The sequence below is a fragment of the Rhinatrema bivittatum genome, chromosome 2 (assembly GCF_901001135.1).
Source record: "Rhinatrema bivittatum chromosome 2, aRhiBiv1.1, whole genome shotgun sequence".
Classification (NCBI taxonomy): domain Eukaryota; kingdom Metazoa; phylum Chordata; class Amphibia; order Gymnophiona; family Rhinatrematidae; genus Rhinatrema; species Rhinatrema bivittatum.
In genome coordinates, this window is record NC_042616.1 from 43,947,570 (window position 1) to 43,968,445 (window position 20,876).

Here is a 20,876-nt window from a genome sequence, read left to right on the forward strand (position 1 = left end):
ATTTGGAAATGTAGACCATCCCACATAGCCACATCAGTATGGAATGCCCAATCTAAAATATTTTAGAGCTACTCAAATACATGCTCTTTTGGATTGCTTATAATTTGCCTAATTATGCCAATGGGTAGCTATAGAGCAACTGCTGACTAGAAACACTCCTAGGTAAACTTTGTGGTTACCCAAGTTTGCTCACTTCTCTATATTGTTGGGCAGCCCTCTTTACGATTTTTTCTTTAATGGGTATGGGATCAATGGAAATCATTGTTTGATGAGAAGGCTGCTTTTTCATTATCCTTTATTAAATATAACAACTTATACACACCAAGTGTGCATTCTCAGATTTTTGGGCTGTGAAAACAAAGGGGTTTTTGGCCAGTGGACCAGTTATGGATTCAGGGTCAATTTGTCCTCTTTTTACATTTAGCAGCAACATTTTCCCTTACTTATAGGGACAGATTATATTCAAATATATTGTCTTTTGAAGGGGAAAGGTTTTGTGGATCTTGGAAAGCAAAAATCTGGTTGAAGTTTTGTGTTCTAAATCTCAAAGTACTAAAAGGCCTGATTTAAAAATGTATTTGATGTTGAGTAAGAAATTGGAGAGGACACCTAAACATTTTGGCCTGGGAGAGAGATCGTCCAGTTGAGCTTGATGAGGCAATTTGGATGATGTGCTTTATGGGCATTAAAAGATGTTCATTGATTGTTGAAAAGAGAGACTCACTTTCTCAATGGTATTTAACACCCGAGAGTTTGCGCCATATCTATTCCAGAATTTAGAGTTTCCATTGGAGATTAGATAGAAATAACGGCACAAAAGAACCAAAGGTGCGATCCAGTCTGTCCAGCATGCTCAGGGTAGTCTCTGCCACTCCATGCAGGTTATCCCCATGCTTATCAGTTTCCCCAGACTATAAACGTCAGGGCCCTCAGTGGCTGCCATCTCAATCTAATTATCTTTTACCCCTTGGAACTGAAACAGAGAGCAATGCTGAACTTGCAACAAAAGTATCCGGGTTATTGGTCAAGGTTAGTAACAACCACATCAGCAAGTTAGGCGCATGCACTCTTTTCTTCATTTCCATGCTCTAGCCATTAGGGATACACAGTGTTTATCCCATGCCTCTCTGAATTCTCACTTTCATCTTCACCACCTCCACTGAAAGGGCATTCCAGGCATCCACCACCCTTTCCATGAAGAAATATGTCCTGATGTTGTTGTGAGTTGTGTTCCCTGGAGTTTCATTTTGTGACCCCCTAGGTCTACTGATTTCTTTCTAACGGAAAAGGTTTGTCGATTGTGCGTCCTTAAACCTTTCAGGTATCTGAAGGTCTGTATCATATCTCCCCTGCACCTTTTCTCTTCCAGAATATACCTATTCAGATCCTTCAGCCTCTCTTCATAAGTCTTCTGATGCTGACCCCACATCATTTCAGTCAGTCACTCTTCTTTGGCCCACCTCTATCCTGTTTCTATCCATTTTGAGATAGGGGCTCCAGTACTGACCACTGTCCTTAAGCTGAGGCCTCACCAAGCACCTGTACAAGGGAATCACCACCACCTTTTTCTTACTGGTTATTCCTCTCCCTATACAGCCCAGAATTCATCTAGCTTTAGCTATCATCTTGTCACATTGCTTTGCCACCTTTAGATCACCAGACATTTATCACCCCAATGTCCCTCTCCCAGTCCATACACATTAGTCTTTCACTGAACATCACATACAGCTCTTTTGGATTACTGCACCCCACAGCCATGACACTGCCCTGCTTGGCATTGAATCCCAGCTGCCAACTCCTCAACCAGTCCTCAAGCTTTCTTAAATCACTTTTCATTTTCTCTCTGCCTTCAGATGTGCCCACACTGTTGCAGGTCTTAGTATCATCCGCAAGTAAGACAAACTTTACCTTCTATCCCTTCCACAATGTCACTCACAAAAATATTGAACAGGACTGATCCCAAAACAGATCCCTATGGCACTCCACTTAAAATTCTCTCTTCAGAGTAGGTTCCATTTACCATTACACGTCATCTCCTGTCAGTCAACCAGTTTGCAGTCCACACCCACTCCCAAGCTTCTCATTTTGTTCAAGAGAGTCTCCTATGCGGGACCATATCAAAGCTTTACTAAAATCCAAGTAAATCACATCAACCGCTCGTCCCTGATCCAATTCTCTATTCATCCAATTAAAAAAAAAAAAGTCATATTGGTCAGACAGGACCCTTCCCTGGTGAATTCATGCAGCCTTGGGTTGAGCAGCCCACCGGATTGTAGATAGTTCACTGTCCTTTCCTTCAGCAGCATCTCCATTAATTTTCCCACCACCGAGGTGAGGCTAACTGGCCTGTAATTTCCAGCCTCCTCTCTGCTCCCACTGTTGTAAAGCGGGACCACCACCGCTCTTCTTTAATCTCACAGCACCTCTCCCGTTTCCATGGATCTACTGAACAGGTCTTTCAGTGGACCCCCAGCACATCTCTGAGCTCCCTCAGTATCCTGGGATGTAACTCATCCAGCCCTATGGCCTTGTCCACTTTTAAGTTTTCCTAGCTCTTCCCATATATTCTCCTCTGTAAACAGTTTCATCTACTCCACCCCCCCCCCCCCCCATCTACGGTCTTGTGAACCAGTGACTGTCCTTCTTCCAGGGTCTTCTTTAGTGAAAACCAAACTGAAATTTGGTTAATATTTCTGCCATTTCTTCCAATCACTCTCCACAGATTGATCTTTGTCACCTTTCAATTTCACTTTGCCACTTTGGACTTTTCTCAGATATATCTGAAAAATGTTATGCCTCCTCACTTTACTTCTTTGGCAATCCTTTCTTCCACCTGACCTTTTGTTTTCTTGAGTTCTCTTAGCCTCCCTCAGTTTCACCAGATATTCTTCCCTGTGTTCCTTTATACTTCTTGAACACTGTTCTTTTTGCCTTTATTTTTTCAGCCACCTCCTTTGAGAACCAGATCAGTTTCTTTTATTCCTCTTACTTTTGTTTACTTTTCTAACATTGATTTGTTGCCTTTGTACTTGCTCCTTTTAGTTTGGCCCACTGTTGTTCCACCTCTCCCATTTTCTCTCAGTCTTCTAGTTCTATGTCCAGGAACAACCCATTTCGACAAAGTATATATTTCTGAAATTCAAAACTCAGGACTTCATGCGACCTCTCTGTATCCTATTTGCAATATCAAAATTATACCATTTGATGATCACTGGTGCTCAGGTGGGCACCAGCCTGGATATTAGAGATATTATCCCCATTAATGAGCACTAGATCAAGTATAAACTCCCTCCCTCGTAGGTTCCATTACCATTTGTTTGAACAGAGGCCCCTGCAGGTAGATTCCGCAGAAGGGATTCTCCATTCTATATCCAGCAGGTTAAAATCTTAACAAGCCACACCTGTCCCTTCTTGCCCATCTTTTGGATGTCTTTAACCAGATTTCTATCTAGTTCTTCTTTTTGAGTTGGAGGCCTGTAGACTGTGTAGGTGTAGGATCTTTGCTTCACACAATGGGTGGGATTACCCTAAGATTCAAACCTACTGGAGCCATGGCAATTTCCCCAAGTTTTGAAAGCACAGGATGTGGGATACTGAAAGATCCTAAAGTGTTATCGGGTACGCTGGATTTTGATGTTCATAAGAGGCTTTGGAAACTGATTAGTCAAGTTATAAACTGCAGCTAGAGGTGAAATAACTCAATGGATAAAGTTCTAACATAGCTGGAGACCCCAAATTAGAATTTCAGATATGGCAAGTGCATTTTTTGAACCATTTAACTGCTATAAGGAATGATAAAGTATCTACGCTTGGTGAGACCTGGAAGCCATGAGAGAAGTGGTGTGCTCTGGGTTCTTGATTTATTATGATAGTTTCCTTATTTTTCTTTAGGTTTTGTGTTATTAGGATGGTTTAAGTGGAGAGTTAGGGGATATAAAGTAATAAGGAGTAGGAGGGGGAGGGCAAAGATGTCGGTTGAGCTGTATTGACTTGTACTGCAAATACAACAAACATTTCAATTACAGAAAAAATAAAGAACTCATGTATTGCACGTGGGGTAGTACCTTTATTATACTGAGTTTTAGCACCAGATTATAAATCTTTGGTTACATTCAAACCAGTTTAAACAGCAGGTTGACAATTACATTATTCATCAGTTCCTTTTAAATTAGATTTTTTTTAAGCTAAATGGTGAAGACTATTTATTAATAATGTGGCTGTCACAGGAGAAAGGATTAGCATCACTGCAAGACCACAGTTGTAGCTCAGAATGAAATATTCTCCCAACCTGAGGTCAGAATTTGATTCTGCATCTCAGCAGGGCTCAAACTGCAACTCTCTCCAAACTTCACCATCGGGTCTTGATCCACAGCTTCCCCTCTTCCTACCCATCCCCAAGGCCTTGCTCCACTGTTGACCTTCATAGGTCCCTACTGTAATACTCCTCTTTCAGCTGCTGCCTGCGCAGGGGCTTTTTCTTGCAGGAGCATCTCATCCAATGATGCCTGCCTGCCTGCTCCCATCCTATTACCTCCCCTATTTCTTGCCTTGCATAGGAAGGATGACCAGGAACTCAACTTTTTCCCCCCCATTTCTCTTCTAGCAATTTTAACAAATGAAAAAGGTATATTTGTTTTAAGTTGTAGCTTTTGTGAATGTTTACCCTTCCTATACTTTAAATATACTCACTCCTCACCCCACAAAAAAAGTGCCTGAGGTAAAGTACGACAGAACCCATCCCTGTATTTTTTTTCTCTCTGCTCTTTTCGCCTATCTACGCATTTTTTTAGTCTCTTCCCTCTGTCCCTGAATTTCTCTCCCTGTGCTCTTTTTGCTCTTCTCTTACCAGCTATTTACTGCCTGCAGAGAACATGTGTACATCAGTATGGAGTGCAAAGTTTCTAGAAACTTTGGTTACACTTGCCCTATGCCACAGAGCTTCTTGCAGGAGTTCATATGGTATAATAGATGCAGGTAACCCAGCAAGGTACACCTGGCAGTTCTTTACTCATGCTCGTAGTATACTAGGCAGTTGGGAATGTTTGTACATCTTTATGCCACTTTTTCTTGGTCCTTCACTCTCTTGTACCTCTCCATCCATGGTACAGAATTGACACTTGGTACCGACACTGGAATGAGAATGTGTGGATTTTCTGGTGTTGTGACATTTCATTTTGGACTGAACCATCTCTCACATTCAAAACATGAACGTAGATTCCCAAAGGGAATCGTGTCTTCATCTTTCTTTTGTGTGTACCATGACATGAATAAACCTAACTTTTGAACCAAAGGATAGTGGGTACAATCTCAGTCTCTCAAATTAACAAAATGGATTCTCTCGTGCTCAGTAAGGTGCCTCTTCCAACTGAAGCTTTTACCACACTGCTTACATGGAAATAGTTTCTTATTAGTATGGTTTATATAGTGAGTTATCAGATCCTCTTCCTGCCAGAAGCGTCTATCACACTCAAAACATGAAAATGGTCTCCTTCTAGAAGGGCTTTTTGCCTGGTACATTATGAGGCTTCTACCGCAATCAATGTACGAGAACTGTCTGTCTCGGCTGTGAATTTTCTCGTGTTGTACGAGAGCTCCCTGGCTATCGAAACTATCCCCACACTCCGAACATGTAAATAGCATCTTTATGCTGTGGGTGGCCGCTTGTTCATGCGGTTCTCTCTTCTTAATAAAACTTTCCCCATAGTTTGAACACGAAGATGGTCGCTCTTCAATATAAGAACCGTGGTGTAGTTTCAGAATGGCAGGATCACAGAGGATCATCCCACATATATCACATAAGCTACTTTGTCTTCTTGGCTTGACTGAGGCTCCTAGTGAATGTTTTTGCTTCTTTTCTGGGGTACATTGATTTTCACACTTTTCCACCCAGTTAGAATATGAAGAACCCTCTCTGTCGTTTGCTGAAGGCATCTTGTTCCCTTCTGGATTCGCAGTGAACTCCCAGCGATGTTTTTCAGTATTTGTGTTCTGGGGCACATTGGTTTCTGCTTAAGTTAAAACAGGACAAACATGTTAGACCAGCATTTCCCAACTCTGTCCTAGAGGTACACCTGACCAGCTGCGTGTTCAGGATATGAACAATGAATAAGAATGAAATAGATTTACAGAGGCTGGCTTTCCACACATATACACACACTTCATGTGTAATTATTGTAGATGTTCTGAAAAAAAAAACAACCCAAAAAACAATTGGTTTGGTGTTGCTCCAGGATAGAGGTGGGAAACACTGTTAGACACAAAGAAAGACCACAATGGAGTGTAACTGGAAGAGAGTCAGCAGGCTGTACACCCAAGGATGGAGGGAATTCCCCCAATGGGATGGGTGGGGATCTCCAGGCTCTGGCACTGAACCTCTGACCATGGAATAGTAATCACAAGATGCTGCTAAAGCACTTACTATTCCTTTACTGAGTAAAACCACCAACAGATGGAGTTCTGCATTTAGAAGACCAAACTGGGTCAAACTGTTCAGTCTATGTAAGGCCAAGGATACATATTTTGGGACAGATCACATTATGGCCCTCAAATGACCTTAGGGTGTCCAGGTTTGGAAAGGGACATCCCATGTGACAGGCGCCTTGTGCGTGATTAGAGAGCTCTCCAGAGGAGCTTGTGCAGGGGTCTCTGCAGTTCCCAGCTGCTCCTGCCACTCCTCATCTCAGCAGTTTTACCCCGGTCTCTCTTATTCCTGCACTCACCTGAGCAGCTGCTTCTCCCAGTTTCTCTTTCCTCTGATCCTGGCTCATCCCTGATGTACAGCTCCTCCCTTCGTTCCATGTGGGATATGATATCAGGGGTGATGGGCAGAGAGCTTGTTCCTGGGGTAAAAACACTGAATTAGATTTCCCATAATCACTCAGGGGGTTAATTTTCTGGGCTTAGAAAATTTAAGGATAAAGAAATAGTCCAGTCCTTGGTAAAAGCATCATTTTAAGTCCAGCCCCTGTTTTGAACAGTGCAATACATTATCAGCCTCATTTGAATATAAGAAAATGCCATACTGGGTCAGACCAAGGGTCTATCAAACCCAGCAGCCTGTTTCCAACAGTGGCCAATCCAGGCCATAAGAACCTGACAAGTACCCAAAAACTAAGTCTATTCCATTTTACCATTGCTAATGGCAGTGGCTATTCTCTAAGTGAACTTAATAGCAGGTAATGGACTTCTCCTCCAAGAACTTATCCAATCCTTTTTTAAAACACAGCTATACTAACTGCACTAACCACATCCTCTGGCAACAAATTCCAGAGTTTAATTGTGCGTTGAGTAAAAAAGAACTTTCTCTGATTAGTTTTAAATGTGCCCATTGCTAACTTCATGGAGTGCCCCCTAGTCTTTCTACTATCCGAAAGAGTAAATAACTGTTTCACATTAACCCACTCTAGACGTCTCATGATTTTAAACACCTCTATCATATCCCCCCTCAGCCGTCTCTTCTCCAAGCTGAACAGTCCTAACCTCTTCAGCCTTTCCTCATAGGGGAGCTGTTCCATTCCCCTTATTTTGGTAGCCCTTCTCTGTACCTTCTCCATCGCAACTATATCTTTTTTGAGATGCGGCGACCAGAATTGTACACAGTATTCAAGGTGCGGTCTCACCATGGAGCGATACGAGGCATTATGACATTTTCCGTTTTATTCACCATTCCCTTTCTAATAATTCCCAACATTCTGTTTGCTTTTTTGACTGCCGCAGCACACTGAACCGACGATTTCAATGTGTTATCCACTATGACGCCTAGATCTCTTTCTTGGGTGGTAGCTCCTAATATGGAACCTAACATTGTGTAACTATAGTACGGGTTATTTTTCCTTATATGCATCACCTTACACTTATCCACATTAAATTTCATCTGCCATCTGGATGCCCAATTTTCCAGTCTCAGAAGGTCTTCCTGCAACTTATCACAATCCGCTTGTGATTTAACTACTCTGAAGAATTTTGTATCTGCAAATTTGATTCTCTCACTTGTCATATTCCTTCCCAGATCATTTATAAATATATTGAAAAGTAAGGGTCCCAATACAGATCCCTGAGGCACTCCACTGTCCACTCCCTTCCACTGAGAAAATTGTCCATTTAATCCTACTCTCTGTTTCCTGTCTTTTAGCCAGTTTGTAATCCACGAAAGGACATCGCCACCTATCCCATGACTTTTTACTTTTCCTAGAAGCCTCTCATGAGGAGCTTTGTCAAATGCCTTCTGAAAATCCACGTATACTACATCTACCGGTTCACCTTTATCTACATTTTTATTAACTCCTTCAAAAACGTGAAGCAGATTTGTGAGGCAAGACTTGCCTTGGGTAAAGCCATGCTGACTTTGTTCCATTAAACCATGTCTTTCTATATGTTCTGTGATTTTGATGTTTAGAACTCTTTCCACTATTTTTCCTGGCACTGAAGTCAGGCTAACTTGTCTGTAGTTTCCCAGATCGCCCCTGGAGCCCTTTTTAAATATTGGGGTTACATTAGCTATCCTCCAGTCTTCAGGTATAATGGATGATTTTAATGATAGGTTACACATTTTTACTCATCCCTAGCTTCTGTACAGTCTGAACCTTCGCTCTGTCGCTTTTGTCTATTGGCTTTTGTAAATAAAGTTTGTGAAATAAAAAAAGGTAGTCAGCTGCGGAGGGGCAGGAAAAGGCTGAGGGGTGGTCGGAGAGTTGGTGAGCCAGGGCATGGAAGTTTTATTTCTGTGTGAGGCGGGCGCAGCCATCTTTCCCCCCTTTTTGCTTTAGGTTTATTTTATTTCATTATTTTTTATTCCCCATTTGCCAGAATCTTCCATTCTCCCCAAAGTCGGAAAAATGTCGAAGCAGCCACAGCCTATCAGTCTTGTGAAGAATTTCTTCATGGGAGGCTTCAGTGGTGTCTGCCTGGGCTACGCTGGCCACCCCTGGACACTATCAAGGTAGGAAGGACAGAACACCCCCCCTTCCACCTACTCCAGCAGCTGCAGGAGCCCCCAGTCCTCCACTCCCTGCTGCTGCTCCGGGGTCTTTGTTCATTGTACTTTGTAACCGGACCTGGAGAGGGGCAGAGTCCTCCAGAGTCGCACAGAGGAGACTTGTAGTCGGGAATGGTGAATTCTAGGTGAAAGTTACGAGATGGGCCCCGCGGCAGCAGGAGATGACATTGCAATAAACGCGACTCCTGGAAGGGGTGGAGCCAAGATGGCAGCGGTGTAGCAGCACAGCTCAGCTCACTGTCCGCTTTCATCCGATTTTTCTCTGTTTCTTCGTGGAATTATGGCCCCGAAACGAAAGGGAAGGGTTAGAGTATATCCCGTAGTACCCTCCCTAGGCCCAGGACAGTGAACTATCACGGAGCTGGCTATTCCAGAACGGAGGTGCTAAGCCCCACAGAGGTGGTTGCGGGAGGAGCAGCGGTGGACCCAGGGAAAACCACCTTGAGCCCGCCAGACCCACGAACGCCTCCAGTGCCGATTCCCCAAGAATTCTAGAGTCCGGTGAGAGCAGAAGCGGTGTCGATGGGGCCTAATCGAGCATGCGTGGGAATCACCGTGGGAACTGGGAGTATTGAACAGGGCCTGGAAGGGGAAGGAATGCAAACAGCAAATGTCTTGTTGGGACCTATTTCTTCTTCAAACGCCCAAAATGGCGAAAACCTTTTTGAGCTGGAAGCTATGAATGCCATATTCCCTAAACCTGCAGTAGTGACACTGGACTCTTTATGGGAGCTGGTGGCTAAATTGGGGACGACCTTACAAAAGTATTCTCAGCAACAAGTAAATATTTCTTCAAAAGGTGGAAGCCTTTACCCGGGACTAACTCAAAACAATTGGAACAGCAGCAGAGGATCCAGGAAAGAAGTTTCAAGATACTCAAGTGGCTTTGGTGCAGGAGCGTTTAATCCTTAATAGAAAAATGGAGCAAATAGAGAACAAGATAAGACACTTGATCCTTAGGTTTATAAATTTTCCTAAGGTTCTAGGAGAACAACCCAGGATTACCCTTAGGAAATACATGATGGAAGTATTAAAGATTGCACTAGAAAATATTCCAGCTTTAAAACAAGGTGTATTTTCTACCACATGTACGATCCAGAGAGGAAGATGCACCACCTGTGATTGATATGGAGAACGTAACAGCTTTCTTAGAGACTTCAACATCTACAATATAAATGGGCTCTGACCGACGGCCCGCAAACGTGCAGTAGAAAGCAGCTCTACCGCGAATGCACGGGTGAGAGAGCACATTGGTCAGAGTGGAGCAACATGGCGCTGGGAGGAAATGGAGCCGTGTGAGGGCTGCCTTGGAAACAGCAGGGAGGAGCAGCAGCAGTGGTATCCAAGCGTTGGGGGTCCAGCAATGAGCCCGGTGGTGAGGCACGCGTTCTGCAGAAGAGAAAAAGAGGGAGGGGAGGAGGGCTGAGGGAGAGAGGAAGGAAAGGGAAGTGAGAGGGGATGGAAGGAAAAGGTAAGAAGATATAAGTGGGAAGGGTAAGAAGTTGTGGAGAAGAGAAAAAGAGGGAGTGGAGGAGGGCTGAGGGAGAGGGAAAGGGGATGAAAGGAAGAGGATGTGAGTGAGTAAGTGGGAAGGCTAAGAAGTTGTGGAGAACAGAGAGGCTCTGACCGACGTACCAGTCTGACCGACGGAATCTCACCCGTTTTAACAGGCTTAACAGCTTGTCTGAGATGATAGAGGGCAACTCTTAGTGTCCTTTATATATGAACAGGACCTGAGTTTAATAATGTGAAATTATTTTCAGAATATGAGAGTTGAGTTCATGAGTAAAGTAGTGCAAGTCTTCCCTGACTTAGCCAAAGTAACCCAGGAGAGGAGGAGGAGGGGGTTACTAGCAATGAGGCTCTATAGGTGCCACATTTATGCTCAGGTACCCTTGTCGATGCATATTGAAACTGGATAATCTTACATGTATCTTCTTCGTGCCTGAGCAATTAAAGGTATTGCTAGAGAATAGAAAGAAATTATCACCTATTCCCTTAGTCCAGGAAAGTCCTACTAGGGAGTCATAAGGAAAGAGGAATAGCAGAAACGCTAAGTTTATTCTTCTTTTATCTGTTTCTTTTCTGATGTAATAGCTCCTCTTATTTCAAGCTCTAGTCCCTCACATGTTATATTTGGGGTCAAATTATGAAAATGTTACTTTCTTTAGATACAGTAGATACTGTGAAGATGTAATGAAAAATCCTTTTCTTGGTTTCTGTGCAAAGTGAATAACCCTTTGTAAATTTTGATTAAACTAATAAAGAGAAAATAAAACAAAAACCAAACAAAAAAACACCCCACGACTCCTGCTGCACACATGTGAAGGGTGTGTGTGTGTATGTATACATATGAGAAGGGTATTTGTGTGCATATATACAAGAGGGTTGTGTGTGTGTGTGCCTATGAGGGAGAATACCTGCGTGTGTGTGTGAGAGGTTAAAGTTAGTGCACCCTCCTCCAATCTACGACAGTCTCAGGAGGACTGGAAATCTAAAGTTCCCAGGTATGGAGAGAGTGGGAGATTTTTATTTTATCCTTGTTTTAATTATTGGATGTGATGTATCTGCTGTTTTGAAATATTTTTAGTGTTTGGTAATATTTTAAATATTTTCTACATGTTTTTAATTGGCTGGTCGAGGCCTCCAGACCCGGGTCGGGTGATGGCGAGCCAGCAGCCCGCTGGCGCGCGCAGATTTACACCTGCTTTCGGCAGGCGTAAATCTGCCAACAAAGGTAGGGGGGGGGGGTTTAGATAGGGCCGGGGAGGGGAAAGAAAGTTCCCTCTGAGGGAGGGAACAGGCTGCGCGTGCCAGGCTCGCGTAAGTTGCACAAATGTGCACCCCCTTGCGCGTGCCGACCCCGGATTTTATAAGATACGCGCGTATCTTAGAAAATCTAGCGTACTTTTGTTCGCGCCTGGTGTGCGAAACGTAAATTTATAAAGTCTACCCAAGTATGTAATAAGACATGCATAAAAAATGTTCACCCATTCTCTTTACTCAGATGCTTAAAAAAAACAAAAAACTGCTAGACCAATCCTAACACTGGGGATTTCCCTGCTTCTCAACTACTGTGGACAGAGAGTACACCCTCCCCTCAACCTCATCATTGGCTATAAGGGAAGAGTAGGCACAGGCCCTTGCCAGCAGCCTGTTTCATGCAACTCTGGACAAGGATAGATGCACTGTGCTTAGTATCTGAAAGCCAGGGTGCAGCCCCGGCCTGGCTGAGCTTGTTAACTCCTGGGAGCACAATCCCTCGGGGCTATTTAAGGTCCTTGTAGAATGTGACCTAAGAGATGCTCACTGCAACCTTAGGGAACTGTTTCTCTCTCCTAGTCAAGAGGACCCATCCCCTAGCATGTTTGTCTCCAAAAGGGTTCTCTGAAGACCCTCATTCTCCCCCCCCCCCCCATCTCCTAATCCTCCTGAAGTTGCGTGGGAGGAATAAAGCAAAAATGAAAAAAAAAAAGAAAAGCAAGAGCAATAAACAGATTAGAAATAAGGGCCATCAGCTTAGCACCCCAGTACTTTTTACCAAGGATAAAAGGGAAGGCAGGCAGAGTTCTCTCAGACAGTGCCATGCTGGTGGCATATGGGAACTAGCAAGGGGGCACTTGCATCCCAAGTCTCGTGGAGGAAGCAAGCAGAGCACTCAGCTGGGCAGAAAAACCTGCCCCTTCTGACAGTCTCCTCACATTCAGGCCGATACAGAAAAACGCACGGGAGAGCCGGCGAGCGCCCGCTCTCCCGGGGCATGCACAGGCCACTCTCCTGGGCGCGCGATTCAGGAGGGTGGCCTATGCAAATTAGGGCCCGCGGTAAAGAGGCGCTAGGGACACTAGCGCGTCCCTAGCTCCTCCTTTTTGACAGGAGCGGCGGCTGTCAGCGGGTTTGACAGCAGAAACTCAATTTTGCCGGCATCGGTTCTCAAACCCGCCGACGGCCACGGGTTCGGAAAACGGACGCCGGCAAAATTGAGCATCTGTCTTCTGACCCGCGGGCCGATTTTTTTTTTTTTTTAAATTTTTGGGGGATCTGACTTAATATCGCTATGATATTAAGTCGGAGGGTGTACAGAAAAGCAGTTTTTTCTGCACACTTCCCCGACGCCGGCAGGCGTTAATTTTTGAAAGTAAAATGTGCGGCTTGGCTGCACATTTAGCTTTCTGGATCACGCGGGAATGACTAATAGGACCATCAACATGCATTTGCATGTTGATGGCCCTATTAGTTTCGGGGGGGGGGGGGGGGGGTTGGCCACGCGTTTTTACCCCTTACTGAATAAGGGGTAAAGCTAGCTCGTCGAAAATGCGCTGCCAAACCCGGGCTAGCAGTGCGCCCCACCGAAGCGCACTGTACTGTATCGGCCTGATTGTGGGTAAAGGGAATATCCATGAAGATTTCCTCAGCAGAAACAGGTTGGACCCAGGCAAGTAGGAGCCTTCCAGATGACAGAGTGAAGGGGTCCCCCAGTCAAGGACCTAAGGGCAACCCAGGCAAATGCTAGCGCCAACGAGATCTTCAGCCTTCAGAAAGAAGTAGAGATAGATGCCCCAATCCAACCTTTTTGTTTTGTTTTCAATTTACCGTATTTTTCGCTCCATAAGATGCAGTTTTTTCCCCCAAATGTGGGGGGGAAATGTATGTGCGTCTTACGGAGCGAATATAAAAAACTAAAAATCTAACAACCCCCCCACCCTCTTGACACCCCCCCCCCCCCCCAAGACCTGCCAAAAGTCCCTGGTGGTCCAGCGGGGGTCCAGGAGCGGTCTCCTGGGCTTGGGCCGTCGGCTGCCAGTAAACAAAATGGCGCCGATGGCCCAGCGGATCGCTCCCGGACCCCCGCTGGACCACCAGGGACTTTTGGCAGGTCTTGGGGGGGTCAGGAGGGTGGGGGGTTGTTAATTAATTTAAAGGGTTGGGATGGGTTTTCCAGAGAAAGATAAAAGTTTTCTGATCTGGGAAGTGGACCGAAATGGCCCTCCCCAGACCTGAAAACAAAATGGGGAGAAAAAAAAAAAAAAGTTATGCCCTCCCCTAATTTGCTCCATAAGACGCACAGACACCCGGGGACAGAACCGGTTTTGCACAAATTTATTTTATTTATTTTTAATTTTCCCCTTCTGAATCCTAGGTGCGTCTTATGGAACGAAAAATACGGTAATTAAGAACATAGTCAAAGAATAACCAAACAGGATCCACTAGTACATTGCTACTGTTTAAATGTAAGTCCCCAGTTTCCCTTTCCTCCACCAATCGGCATGCTCCTATGTTTTCCCACCCTGGCCCGACAGCTACGGGGATAAAGAGGATAGAGGATAAACCCTCAGAGGTGATCCTGGCCAAGGAGACCATGGTATGCAGACTTAACAAAGGCTCCCTGCAACTCCCCAGAGAACCCAGTCTGCTGTAGCAGGGCACAACGATCAATGGAAGACCCACCTCCATTTTGGCTTATGGCCAGGCCCCGGAAAAGGCAGGCCTTCGAAGGAGAGGCTATTTCCCGGCAGTTGTGACAACCTTGCTGAGCGTGCCAGAACGCAATGTCGTTGGTCTATAGTCGAGTAGTCTGGAGGCTTATCTGGAACCTCCTGCTGGGAGCATAAAACCTCATTAATTCTAGACTTCTTGCCACAGGGTCTGGACAAGGGGTTAGCACTCAACTCTCTGAATGTGCAAGTTGAAAAAAAAAAAAACAAAGAGGGAGGAGGGTTCCTAGCCATAAAAGTTTGCCCCAGTCCCAGTGGTTAGACTTGAAATATCTGGAGAAGAGAAAACCAACAGAGCCACATTGTCAGTGACTTTTCAGTCAGTCAAGATAAGGACTCTAACATCTCTATTTCTGGAGTCATAATACATTATTTCTTTGGCGGGGGGGGGGGGGGGGGGGGAAATTTGGACTTTTCCAGATCTTTGTAAGTGTGGATAGCAATAATTGGGCAACTGCTAACTGCTCATTTGTCCTCTGTTTCCTTCTAAAGCCATCACTGCATCATTCACTTTTTTTTTTTAAACCAGCGCACACCAGAAAATCCTCGCGTTCAGAAGTGCCTTCTTCATGATGGCCCAAGGCTGCTATTAAAAATGCTAACTCCTCCCTTACCCAGCGAGATCAGGGTCTGATAATTCTCCTTCATCACATCCTGGTAAAGCTCCTTCTGCCGGTCTCCTAAGTCCTCCCACTCCTCCTGGGAGAAACTGACGGCGATGTCCTCGAAGGTCACTGGATCCTGAAACGTAAGCCAGAAAAAAAAAACCAAAAAAAAAACCACACCCCCACACTGAGCATCTTCTACATCACATCCATCGGGAGACCTCCCAGCGCTGGGGGGCTCATCAGGACGGAGGGAAGAGTTCTCCCTGTGTTTGTAAGTGACACAGAAAGAACAAGAGCCACCCACTCCCAAAGGGTGGCACAAGCAGTGGCACCAGCAAACACAGGGATCCCCCAGAAAGGCTTTTAAGAAGGTGATATAAAGAGAAGCAATACATACTTAATCCATAAAATGGAAGTTCTGAATATATAATACGGGTTGGGACAACACAGAAAGGAGACCTAGGAGGAAGATTAAAACATGAATCCTTTCCAGCTCCCTCAATGCTATGAGCACGGGTACCACACTGAGACCCCCTCCCTCTTTCTTCCTTATAAAGAAGGAATCAACTGCGCCTTTAAAGACTTTCTTCAACACCTGTTAAACAATTGTGTGTGATAAATCTATGTCACGCCTCTATCACAGATGCCCCACCCACCCCCAAACAGTTAAAACAGAACCACGGGGTTTTCTCAGAGCAGTTTTCTGTTCAAAGCATCTCAGCTCAAAAAGTGACCTCTTCCCTCCCCCCCCCCCCCCCAAAAGAAAACACACATCACCACCTACCTCTTTAAAAGGAGGTCAGCAGCGCCCAGAACAGACATTTTAACAGATTTTCTGGAAAAAAAAAAAGTTTTTGGCCACGCAGTTTCCTCTTGATCATGACTTAACTCTTGGGACTGCCCATGCCCGGAGATTTCTTTCATAACTACTGGGGGAATTTTTCCTTGCTTTCATATCCCCCCCTCCCACCGGTCACTGCACTGATGGCCCTCAGTGGGAGACCTTAACCGTGGGCCTGCCCCAGCCCTCCAGAGTTAGTATTCAGCCATCGGGCAGGCTCTCCATGTTTCCTATATTTTTGGAACTTCATGTGGATTCTCCAGGCCAAGTCACCAGAAAGAGACCGGAGGGGACCTGGTATTTTGCAGAGATTTCCCCATGCCATCTCTTCTACTGGCAACAGGACACACAGGATCTTAAATATTTTTATTAAGATAATTTAAGTATTTTCTGTCCCTTCCTATCTGTGCTTTGCATATACTGGGAGGAGTGGAGGGAGTAATGAACATCTTTTTTCAAGCAGAAATAGTTGTACCTTCCCATGCAGAGCAGTGGCTTAAATTCAAATCCAAGAACCCCCCCCCCCCCCCCCCCCCCCCCCCCGTGCAAAGGTTTCTCAGAGGGACCCTTCCCCCACCCCCTGCAGAGTGGAAGATCTGAGACCAAGGGGTGGGGGATACCCTCTAAGGATCCAAGAATTCAAGAAAAGGTGCTTTCTATCCTTCCCATGCCCTCCCCCCTTCTACCCCTCCAGCTCACTCTTCATGCATCTTTTCCCCTTCCCCCTTGCTTTTTACACCCTCAAGCCTCTTCCAGGATTTTTCCTGTCTTGCAACATCCCCCTCCCCCCCAAAAAAATGTCCTTTTCCAAGTACTTCCCTCCTTCACTGAGGCCTCCTCTCACCCCATCCTTCTCTAGATGGCCACTCACTTTGCCTGTCCCAAGTCAAGCACAGCAGGGGCCCGACAGCCGCTGAGCGGAGAAGGACTGGCGTGCCACGGAGAAAATAGCAGCGCAGGACCTGTGAGCGGTGCCTGCTGGAAGGGCTTCCTATTACAGGAAGGTCAGAGTTTTTGTAAGCAAGTTTCTCTGCCAGTGCAGAGGGATGACATTTATTGGGAAGGAGAGAGGACTTTTATCCCAAATTCTTGTGTTAAGATTAGTTTGAAAATCTGATTTTGTTTTTTTTTTTTCAGCAAATGTACTTTATACGAATCCTGATCTCTCTCCTTCCCTTACACTCAGGAGGTCTGCTCAGGGTCCTGTTAAAGTCAGGGCTGACTCTGCAGAGTCCCAGGTTAGAAAGCTGCAGCAGGGTTTGTACAGAGAGGGCAGGAAGTTGGGGGGCAGTCTCCTACCTGAGCAGAAGTTCCCGCGGGCATTTTCCCCCTCTGCTTTCAGGATTAGAAGTGAATTGGGGACTCTTGCGCTGGCTGGCGGTTCGCCTTTTGCACTGCAGCTCGGGGGATGTTGCAGGGGAAGAAAGGAGCGGAAGCTGGAATTTGGGGTTGGATGACATCACAGAGGGGGCGGGGTTCCACGCGGAGCACAGATGACGACATCACACGGGCAGGGCCGGTGCAAGGGGATTTGGCGCCCTAGGCGAGCCTTCTCCCTTGCGCCCCCCCGGTCTCGGCCCCGACCCTTACCTCATTCTCGATCACGCCCGCTGACTGGGGTTTTCTGGGTCGCAAGCAGGTTGGGCACTGCTTGTGGCCTGCCAAACTCCACTCCTCTTTGCCACCACTTGCGGCTCCATATGGCTCGCACCCAGTGGCGCACCAAGGGTCTCCGGTGCCCGGGGGCCAATGCATGTGTGCCTCTCCAGCATCCCCCCTTAATCCTTCTTGTACTAATGCTTAAGGTCACAGAAAATCAGTGGTGTCTCCAGACAGAAGAATTGGGGGGGGGGGGGGGAGGGCGCCAAAATGACATTTCTTCATCTCACCCACCTCTATAGCATGGATCCTGCTTTAAAATTGGTTATTAAAAAAAAGTGTTAATAAAAAAGTCCAAAGGGTCCTCTGCGTTATTTTAAAAAGCTGGCCAGTTTCACACTATAAAATTATGTTGATAGCCTCAGTCAACTGATTCTATGTGGCTATGAGAGTGAAGTCAGGAATATATAGGAAGGAACAGAATGTCAATATAAATCCTGTACCTCCAGTTCTGTAACTCTGTGCATCCACTGAAATTCCCCCAAACAATGGAGCTTGGATGTTTCCCTTACAGCTCATCATACTGAAAGATATTTTCAAATTCTGGTGTCACTTCACAGTAACAGCAGCACAAACAGCTTCCACTGCCAGGCACATTGTGAACTAACACAAAACACCACAAAAAAGACACTCAACATCTATACTGCAATCCCATCATAACATAACAGTAATAACACCAAGGACTCAAACAACAATAACCCTACCTGTGAATAAGCAAGGGTAAATATTACACTGGGTCCTAGAATACCAATACTCCACCTACTGAGGAAACAAAACAAACCCGATTGCTATAGATCCCTATGCTAGCAGAATCTCTCATCATGGTCACACACACAGAGCAGAGACAGAGTCTCACCAAATACAGAATACAAAATAATGGAGCACAAATTAGACAAAAACTGAAATGGAAACTCCAAGAAGCCAGACTCTGTGTATTAACAATGGAAAAACAGAACCACCATTCTTCATAAAACAAATAAAATCAAGAAACATAAAGCATCAGTTATAATAGTAAAACCATACTAATAAAATAATATTTTAAAACTACTGATAAATAGAATTTCTATTAATTAAAATCATATACATTTTTTACAATTTCCTAAAACCAATAAAATATTTCAAAACAGCACATATATCAAATAACACACAATAATTAAAACTAATAAGGATTTTAAAAAGCCCCTGCTGTCCATACATGGGAGCTCTTGATTGAGGTTATCCTCTCTCTCTCACACATACTCACATGTCCATTCTCTCTCACACATACACTGTCACATACATACACATTCATGCTCTTATACCCAACCATAACCTCTCGCTCTCACAGACACTGACACACTCAGGCTCTAAGGCACTCTCTCCCCCCCCCCACACCCCCCCCCCCCACAAACTCTTACTCCCCTGGATTTTCTCATACACACTCATGCTCTCACTGGCTCCCTCACATACACACAAACACACACTCCCAGGCAAGCTTCCAATCGTTCTCACACAAACACACACACACACACACACAGGCAAGCTCCCAGTCATTCTCACACTGACCCCCAGGCGGGCTCCCATTCATTTTCACACCACTCCCTCACCATCCCCCAGGCATGCACACATTCATTCTCACACCCAGACCCCCAGGCAGGCACCAATTTATTCTCACACACACACACACATACAGCACAAACAGGCAGGCATCTATTCTCACACATACAAACCCCAGGAAGACACCCATTCATTCTCATACACAGACACACCCTCAGGCAGGCACCCATGCATTCACACACATACACCGCCAGGCAAACTCCCATTCATACACATGCACACACTAAAGGCAGAGACCCCCCTCTCTTTCTTTTGCCAGCAACCTCAGAGCCTCTCTCATTCCTCTGCTGCCACTGTCACTGTTGCTGTATGGCTATTGCGGAGGTGCTGATTGCTACTATTGGCACTGAAGCCCATTCTGCTGCCTCCTCTGTGCAGGCCTCATGGTACATTGTGAGATCCGCATAGAGAAAGTGCTACTCTTGCACATTCCCAAAAATTACATGTTCCAATCAGTAAAAAATAATTTATTTTTTTTTACATTTGCTGTCTGATCTTAGTTTTCTAATCAGTTGGTCACAGGCTTTTTTTTTTTTCCACCTTCCCTTTCTTATTTTTTTGCCAATTCCTTTTATAACATATTTCTTTTCTCTCCATCTGTCTTCTTCCCTCAAACACACAGTCAGGTTCTCATTCTCACATGCTTTCTCTCTCTCTCACACACACACATACACAGGCACTCACTCTCACATGCTCTCTCTCATACAATCATGTATACACCGTCTCTCTCTTGCACATGCTGTCTGACTCTGGCACACAGGCTCTCTCTCACTCCCACATGCTGTCTTGCTCAAGCACAGGCTCTCATTGTCACATGCTCTCTCTCATACAATCATTCATACACACAGTCTCTCACTGGCACATGCTGTCTGACTCTGGCACACAGGCTCTCTCTCACTCCCACATGCTGTCTTGCTCAAGCACAGGCTCTCACTGTCACATGCTGTCTCTCTCACACACACACAGAGGCTCTCACATGCTGTCTCTGCAAACATTCAGGTCCTCACTCCCACACACAGTCTCTCAACTCATCTCATACACGCACACATACACACTGTACAAACCCTCAGTCTCTCTCTCACCTCTGGGCCTCCTCTTCACGGCCGCTGCAGGATGGGCTCTGCAGCGGCCCCCGGACTTCTCGAGCCGCGCTGCTCCTCTTCTGTACGCGGCTGATGCTCCTCCTCTTTCCTGCCCGCGCGGCTCCGGCAACATTTTTCTTCCGGGGCCGCGCGGGCAGGAAGGAGGAGAAGCTCCTGCATTGGCTGATGATCCTCCTCCTTCCTGCCCGCGCGGCTCCGGCAACATTTTTCTTCCGGGGCCGCGCGGGCAGGAAGGAGGAGAAGCTCCTGCATTGGCTGATGCACCTCCTCCTTCCTGCCCGCGCGGCTCCGGCAACATTTTTCTTCCGGGGCCGCGCGGGCAGGAAGGAGGAGAAGCTCCTGCATTGGCTGATGATCCTCCTCCTTCCTGCCCGCGCGGCTCCGGCAACATTTTTCTTCCGGGGCCGCGCGGGCAGGAAGGAGCTGGAGCACCAGCATGTTTAGACGCGATTGTTTTCTTCCGGCCGTGGTGACTTGAGCTCCACCACGGCCCCGCCGATCTTCTTGCTGTGTGTATTCGGCACACAGCATAGCAGTAGTTCACCGCTCAGCCGCTATTGGGATGACGTCCACCGGCGG

At 45.8% G+C, this 20,876-nt stretch overlaps 1 protein-coding gene across 1 annotated transcript; it reads right to left on the bottom strand.

The window, feature by feature from the left end:
* Positions 1–4,044: 4,044 nt before the first annotated feature.
* On the bottom strand, positions 4,045–20,328 carry LOC115085973 (zinc finger protein 2-like). The gene is made up of 5 exons (XM_029592557.1): positions 20,277–20,328; positions 15,883–15,933; positions 15,105–15,244; positions 6,720–6,839; positions 4,045–6,008 (listed from the first exon to the last, which is right to left on the bottom strand). The coding sequence occupies exons 2-5, from the start codon at positions 15,918–15,920 to the stop codon at positions 5,308–5,310; spliced, it is 999 nt and encodes a 332-aa protein (XP_029448417.1). The 5' UTR covers positions 15,921–15,933; positions 20,277–20,328; the 3' UTR covers positions 4,045–5,307.
* Between the last annotated feature and the right edge of the window lie 548 nt (positions 20,329–20,876).

Excerpts from the sequence above, each read along its gene's own strand:
- LOC115085973 (XM_029592557.1), bottom strand. The coding sequence starts at position 15,920 with ATGTCTGTTCTGGGCGCTGCTGACCTCCTTTTAAAGAG. Across the intron at positions 15,245-15,882 it reads GCTGACCTCCTTTTAAAGAG|GCTTACGTTTCAGGATCCAG; the intron begins GTAGGTGGTGAT and ends TTTTTTTTTCTG. Across the intron at positions 6,009-6,719 it reads TGGGAGAAGCAGCTGCTCAG|CAGAAACCAATGTGCCCCAG; the intron begins GTGAGTGCAGGA and ends TTTTAACTTAAG.